Consider the following 7431-nt stretch of genomic DNA (forward strand, 5'->3'; position numbering starts at 1 on the left):
ATGTGGCCCGCCCTGGGGAGTGGGGAGCCCAGCCTGAGGTCCTTGGATGCAGTGGGCAGAATCGGGGCTTGCTGTATGCGGCTTATGTGGCCTCACTCCAGCCTCCTGCCCCCGCACAGGCCCTGGGGTGCTCAGGAGAGCCGCACCAACTCCACAGGGACTTCCTAGGGACCCCTCTCTGGGACTGGAGGGTGGAGTTTGGGGCACTCTGGGGTTACACGGCCCTTGGTGTGAGTCCTGGCCACTGGCCTGGGCACGCATGCTTGTCTTTTGAGCTTCCCGTTCCCTCCCAGTGCGGGGTGACACCGTTTTCCTTGTAAAGTTGCTAAGAATGGTCACTTAGGTTTTTCCCCTGAGACTCAGTACCGCTCCCAGCGTTTGGCGGGACATGGTTGGTGGTGGCTGCTGTGGTTTTCATCACAGTGACCACAGCATTGGCCCTGTGCTCTGGGGAGGGTCGGGGAAGCGGGGGGGTGTAGGGGAGACAGGGCTCAGCAGCTCCACTTTCCTTCCCCCAGTACACCTCCAGCTCCTCTGGCGGGGAGAGCTCCTGTGAGGAAGGCCGGTCCCGTCGGCCCCCGCACCTGCGGCCCTTCCACCCACGCACTGTGGCCCTGGACCCCGACCGCATGCCCCCTTGCCTGCCCGGTGACCCCGATTACTCCTCCAGCAGCGAGCAGTCCTGTGACACGGTCATCTACGTGGGGCCCGGTGGGGCGGCGCTGTCAGACCGGGAGCTCACTGACAACGAAGGTCCGCCTGACTTCGTGCCCATCATCCCTGCCCTGAGCCGCCACCGGCCCTCCAAGGGCCCCCGAGACGCAGACCACTTCCGCTGCAGCACCTTCGCGGAGCTGCAGGAGCGGCTAGAATGCATGGACGGCAGCGAAGGTCCCTCAGGAGGTCCAGGAGGCACTGACGGAGCTCAGGCCAGCCCCGCCCGAGGGGGCCGGAAGCCCTCGCCACCAGAGGCTGCATCCCCCAGGAAGGCCGTGGGCACCCCGATGGCTGCCAGCATCCCTCGAGGCAGTTCTGGCCCAGACATCCACCAGGGTGCCCCTGAGCCCTGCAAGGCCACTGTCTGGGGTGACCAGAGAGAGGACAGCAGCACTTGGCCTGAGCTGCTGGTCCCAGAAAAAGCTGCAGTGGGTGGAGGCAGGAGGCCACTGCCCAGCCCGGCTCCCCCACCCCCTCAGTTGCTGGAAGCCTGCAGAGCCCCAGAAGAGCCTGGGGGAGGGGGCACTGAGAGAATGGCACGGACCCCTCCCGTGGGCATGAGTGGGCAAGTGGCTGGGTCCCCGATGCTTCCTGGGGCCACCTGCCCCCGCCTGGCTGCTGGTAGTCGCTGTCCGGAGCGGAGCCTGCTCACCACCACAGTTACCCTGCAGCGGCCAGTGGAGCTCAACGGCGAGGACGAGCTGGTGTTCACGGTGGTGGAGGAGCTGTCCCTGGGGGAGCTTGCCGGAGCTGGGCGGCCCACCAGCCTGGCTAGCTTCGACAGTGACTGCTCTCTGCGGGCCCTGGCCTCGGGGTCCCGGCCGGTCAGCATCATCAGCAGCATCAATGATGAGTTTGACGCCTACACCTCTCAGGCCCCTGAGGGGGGTCCCCTGGAGGGGGCGGCCTGGGCCGGCAGCAGTCACGGCTCCTCCATCAGCTCCTGGCTCAGCGAGGTCAGTGTCTGCACTGCGGACAGCTGTGGCCCCACACCGCAGCCCCGCTTCAGCCCTGACTCGCTGGCAGGGCTTGACCCTGGGGGCCCCCCTGCCCTGGATGGTTCCCTGGGGGACGGAAGCTCTGGGTTCCTGGAGCCAGACAGACCTGACAGTCCCGGGCCAACCTGGGGTCCGTGCCCTGGGGAAGTGGCTGTAGTGGCCCCATCCCGACCTGGCAGGGAGCCCCAGGCCGGGCCCTCGCGGGGGGCATCCACAGCCCAGACCATCCACTCCAGCCTTCCCCGGAAACTGAGGACTGCCTCTGCCACCACCCGCGTGGGCTGTGCTCGCCCGGGCCAGAGCCCACCTGGCCATGGAGGCCTGTTCGAGGACCCATGGCTTCTCCGGGTAGGGGAGTGTGATGCCCAGGCAGCTTCTGCTGGCAGGGCCCCCAGCCCCACACTTGGCTCCCCCCAGCTGCCTGAGGCCCAGGTGATGCTAGCCTGTGCCCAGAGAGTGGTGGATGGGTGTGAGGTGGCAGCCAGGGCGGCCCGCAGGCCAGAGGCTGTGGCTCGGATCCCACCGCTGCGGAGGGGTGCCACCACGCTGGGTGTGACAACGCCAGCTGTGTCCTGGGGGGATGCTCCCGTGGAGGTGGTGGCCTGCTCGGGCAGCCTGAAGGCCTCCCCCACCAGCAAGAAGAGTCTGGCTCTCAAGGGGGGCTTCCTCCCGAGGCCCAGTGGGGCGGTCCCCCCGGCCCCACCCACGCGAAAGTCCAGCCTGGAGCAGAGGAGCAGCCCGGCCTCGGCCCCTCCCCATGCTGTGAACCCGGCGCGTGCCGGGGCTGCTGCTGTCCTTCGAGGGGAGGAGGAGCCCAGGCCCAGCAGCCGGGCTGACCACTCTGTCCCCAGGGCCACGTCCAGCCTGAAGGCCCGGGCCGGCAAGGTAGAAGCGGCACACCGTCTTGCCGGACACGCGTCTCTGGAGCGGTACGAAGGCCTGGCGCACAGCAGCAGCAAGGGCCGGGAAGCCCCTGGGCGGCCTCCCCGGGCTGTACCCAAGCTGGGTGTGCCACCCTCCAGCCCCACACATGGTCCAGCTCCCGCCTGTAGGAGCGGCGCAGCCAAGGCTGTGGGGGCCCCCAAGCCCCCTGCTGGTGGAGGCAAGGGCCGTAGCCTAGTGGCTGGTGGGTCGCGGGCTCTGGGGCCTTCGGTGAAGCTGTCTACGGCCTCCGTGGCGGGCAGGAGCCCTGGCGGCCCTGTGGCCGGTCCCAGAGCAGCCCCACGGGCTGGGCCCAGTGTCGGGGCCAAGGCTGGCCGGGGTACCATCATGGGCACAAAGCAGGCGCTCCGGGCTGCTCACAGCCGCGTCCATGAGCTGTCAGCCAGCGGAGCCCCGGGCCGAGGTGGCTCCTCGTGGGGCTCGGCGGACTCAGACAGCGGCCATGACAGCGGCGTGAATGTGGGGGAGGAGCGGCCGCCCACAGGCCCGGCCCTGCCCTCCCCCTACAGCAAGGTGACCGCCCCGCGGCGGCCCCAGCGCTACAGCAGCGGCCATGGCAGCGACAACAGCAGCGTGCTGAGTGGAGAGCTGCCGCCCGCCATGGGCCGCACCGCCCTTTTCCACCACAGCGGTGGCAGCAGCGGCTATGAGAGCCTGCGGCGCGACAGCGAGGCCACCGGCAGCGCCTCCTCCGCCCCCGACTCCATGAGCGAGAGTGGGGCTGCCTCCCCAGGCGCCCGCACCCGCAGCCTCAAGTCCCCCAAGAAGAGGGCCACAGGTGGGTGCAGAGGTGCACAGCCCTCTACAGTTTACGGGATTTCTGTGTGTAGAGGTGCACAGCCTTCTACAGTTTACGGGATTTCTGTATGTAGATGTGCACAGCCCTCTACAGTTTACGGGTTTTCTGTGTGTAGGTGTGCACAGCCCTCTACAGTTTACGGGATTTCTGTGTGTAGAGGTGCACCGCTCTCTACAGTTTACGGGTTTTCTGTATGTAGATGTGCACAGCCCTCTACAGTTTACGGGTTTTCTGTGTGTAGGTGTGCACAGCCCTCTACAGTTTACGGGTTTTCTGTGTGTAGAGGTGCACAGCCCTCTACAGTTTACAGGGCCAGGAGATGCTGGACAGATGGGCACAGCCTTCAAGGTCCCAGACGCACACAGCCCTGGACAGTTTACAGACTCGCCTGGGGCTTTTTGTGTGTGGATGTGCACGGCCCTCTGCAGTTTATAAACACCCTGTACTTGCCCTTCTCTGGCCCCACCCTGCCCTGGGGGGCTGATCCTGGTCTGTGTCAGGTTGAGCACAAGGGCAGCCCTGCACAGGTTGCCAGGCTGGGGCACTGGACTTGGGTTTGGGTCCCGGGCCTGGTGCCTCCCTGGCGAGTGTCCAGCTGCCTGGAAGGCCCCCGCCAGGGTTGCCCCAAGGGACAGAACTGCTCAGGTCATGGCGGGGAAACTGGGAGGCCCTGGTGGTGGTGGGAGCGCCCTTGAGAGCTGTAGGCCTGGCTTGGGGTCGGCTTCCTCCCTGCCCTGGGCAGAGCGCCAGCCTGAGGATTCCTGGACTGGACCCCGAAGGCCTCCCTGTCAGGACTCGGGCTGGCTCCTCAGCGTCCCTGCAGGGGCTGTGCCTGGGCTGGGCCCTGCCTCTGTTCACCCTGTGCCTGGTTTTCCGTTCCAGGTCTGCAGCGGCGGCGCCTTATTCCCGCCCCACTGCCCGACACCGCTGCCCTGGGCCGTAAGCCCAGCCTCCCCGGGCAGTGGGTGGACCTGCCCCCGCCCCTGTCTGGCTCCCTGAAGGAACCGTTCGAGATCAAGGTGTACGAGATCGACGACGTGGAGCGCCTTCAGCGGCCCCGCCCCACCCCGAGGGAGGCCCCCACACAGGTAGGGCCTTTGGCGGGCTGGGGTCTATGAGCCCTGGTGGGCAGCCTGCCGCAGATGGCAGAGTGAGCCATTTGATGGGCTGGTCAGGCCTCTGTGGGTGTGGCTGGGCAGCCCCTGACCTCACTTTCTGTCCACATTCCTCCCAGGACGCAAAGGTAGGAGCAGCCCTGCCCAGCCCAAGCCTGTTGCAGCTCCGACACTTCCCTTGGGCGGTGGGTGGGTGGCTGGGGGGTCCTGAGGCCACTGCTGCTGTCCGCTGGAATTCTCCCCTGTCGTGGGGAGGGTGGTCCTAGAGCTGAGCCAGGACCCAGATGGGCATGGGTGGGCTGTCCGCCCCCTGCCTGCCCTTGGAGCCCCACTGTCTGCCTGCCAAGGCCTGGCAGGTGAAGGGAGGCGGGGCCCACGGCAGGGCTGCTGGGGGTCTCTGGAGAGAGGGTCTCATGCCTGAGCCCCCCGCCCACCCTGCCTCCCAGGGTCCAGTGTTCGTCAGTACAAGGCGGCTGGGGGTCCCTGGGGAGAGGGTCCCATGCCTGAGCCTCCCACCCGCCCTGCCTCCCAGGGTCTGGCATGCGTCAGTACAAGGCTGCGGCTGGCGGAGCGCAGGCAGCAGCGGCTGCGGGAGGTGCAGGCCAAGCATGAGCACCTGTGTGAGGAGCTGGCCGAGACCCAGGGCCGGCTGATGCTGGAGCCTGGCCGCTGGCTGGAGCAGTGTGAGTCCTGCCCGCCCACGGACCCAGCCCGGCCCACTGTGTGCCCTGACAGCTGCCCTCCCCACCCCTCCCCGAGCCCCGTTGCTCTCCTGTACCTCGTGGTGGGAAGGCTGGAAGGCAGGGTCGGCCGGGCCAAGATGCCTTTCCTGGGGCCTCTGGGGGGCCAGGTGGCTGCCCCAGCCTCGGGCCTGACGCAGGTGCCCTTCCCCTTTCCTCCCCTCCCCAGTTGAGGTAGACCCGGAGCTGGAGCCTGAGTCAGCTGAGTACCTGGCGGCCCTGGAGCGGGCCACGGCGGCCCTGGAGCAGTGCGTGAACCTGTGCAAGGCGCACGTCATGATGGTCACCTGCTTCGACATCAGCGTTGCAGCCAGTGCTGCTGTCCCGGGGCGGCAGGAGGTGGACGTCTGAGGCTGGGCGCCGGACAAGAGGAAGGGGCGTGCAGGGGGCTGGAGGACCGGACGTGGGACAGGAGCGAGGATGTGGTGGGGGCTGCGGGGGGAGGATGCGGAGGGGTTTCTGTGCAGGACAGGAGTCTCAGAGAGGAGACGGAGCATGGGGGAGGGAGGGCCGGCCACGCAGTGGACAGAGCGAGGGTGCCAGCGTGATCAGAAGACCGTCACCACCCAACAGCAACGCAAGTGCCTTTGACCTTGATTTGGACTTTTCTCCCTTTTGCATTTGGTGCTACAGACTTGAGACACCAGCAGAAGTTGTGTTCAGCCAGGCCCCGCTGTGCCTGTCCGGGCTGGGGCTGGCGCCGGTTGTGTTTGTGTCCACCTTGCCTTCTTTGCAGCCAAGCAGTTTTTGTGGAGCCGGATTACCTGCGCGCCCCAGGGGTCTTTCAGGATTCAGGATGACTTTTCTTTTACAATGGTTTCCTCTTGGCAGAGCCCGGGTTGTGGGGGATCTGTGTGGGGTTCCCAACACAGATCCATCCCAGGGTCTCTCGGGCAGGGATGGCTGACCTCAAGTCCCCTCCCTTCCTGAGAACCTGCTCTGTCCTGAGGGCAGCTAACAAGGGCTGAGCCCCAGGTACAGGTTGCCTCTTCCACGGCAGGAATTTTTACCAGAACCACAAGCAAAAAACAAAACAGACCACCACGACCAACAACAAAGACGAGGGGTAGGGTTTTGTAAAGGTTCTGTTAGGTTCATATTTTTGTATCATTTTGCCCATAAATGCAGAATTTGCCGTGGGAATTTGAAGACAAATGATCTATGTTTTTATGGTTTTCTAGGGAAGGGGTCCTGGGGGCCGGGCTCTCTCCAGCTGTGGGAGGCCTGCTCCCTCTGGGGGGCACCCTGGGCAGGGTGGGGGGCCTTGGGAGGCAGGTGCAGATGAGGGGTGAGCCTGCCAGCGTTTGCGACGTCCCCGCATGACAGGCTCATACTTTCTGAGGATCGTGCGTAGCATAGGACGTCTGAACCTTTGTACAAATGTGTAGATGACATCTTGTTACAGCTTTTATTTGTGAATTAAAGATGCATCGATGGTTCTCACTGCTGCCGAGTTCACTGGGTGTCGGCAGACTCCTCACGCCCTGGTGTGCCGCCTTCTGAGGGTCCCCGGGGTGAGGGGCAGTAAGCGTGGGAAGGACACATCCACGGGGACCCAGGGCTTCGGGTGCTGTGCCAGGGCCTGCCTTGCAGCCCTTGTGGGGCCCATGGTGCCATGAGGGCCCTTCAGAGAAGGTGGAACATGACAAGAGCTGGGATTCAAGCCCGTGCTTCCTCTCTGATTTGCTTTCTTGTTGACTCTGCCGAGATCTTAGGGTCCCGAGGCTGGGGCAGGGAGCCAGGCTTGGGGGCTGGGCTGGCAGGGAACAGCCCTGTGTAAACGGCCCCTGGCTCCCTTCTCTCTGGGTTATGCTATATGGGGAAGTCGAGGCAGGAGTGATGGCAGCATTTCCCTCCCAGAGTCTTCTTGCCATCCTCTGCCCTCTGCCTTCTGCCTGCCTTTGCTCATGGGCTCAGGACCCCCGAACCACAGGAGCCCCCTCCTGGGGCAGCCTGGATGGAGGCTCTTCCCTGGAGGACTCAGGCCTGGGTCTGTCTTGACCCCAGTTTGCTGGGCTTTCCCGTGGTCAGAGGCCCCAGGCCCTTTGGGGGATCCCCAGCCCTTTGAATGCTCTGAGCTCATGGCCTCACCTGACCTGTACATGTGCCCTCTGGGGCCA

The 7431-nt window shown here is 65.4% G+C and overlaps 1 protein-coding gene across 4 annotated transcripts in view; it reads left to right on the forward strand.

The window, feature by feature from the left end:
- KIF26A (kinesin family member 26A) overlaps window positions 1-6753 on the forward strand; it is a 43819-nt gene extending 37066 nt beyond the window's left edge. For 2 of the 4 annotated variants that reach the window (XM_063652085.1, XM_054449461.2), the window contains 4 exons: window positions 519-3435; window positions 4339-4544; window positions 5104-5254; window positions 5481-6747. In XM_063652085.1, the coding sequence (XP_063508155.1) occupies window positions 519-3435; window positions 4339-4544; window positions 5104-5254; window positions 5481-5662 (3456 nt within the window). In that variant the 3' untranslated portion in view covers window positions 5663-6747. Of the gene's footprint in view, window positions 1-518; window positions 3436-4338; window positions 4545-5103; window positions 5255-5480 lie in introns of all 4 variants that reach the window. The other 2 variants (XM_054449457.2, XM_054449458.2) reach the window with 2 other exon arrangements.
- Window positions 6754-7431: the final 678 nt, after the last annotated feature.

Source organism: Pongo pygmaeus, chromosome 15 (genome assembly GCF_028885625.2).
Source record: "Pongo pygmaeus isolate AG05252 chromosome 15, NHGRI_mPonPyg2-v2.0_pri, whole genome shotgun sequence".
In the NCBI taxonomy this organism is placed as follows: Eukaryota; Metazoa; Chordata; class Mammalia; order Primates; family Hominidae; genus Pongo; species Pongo pygmaeus.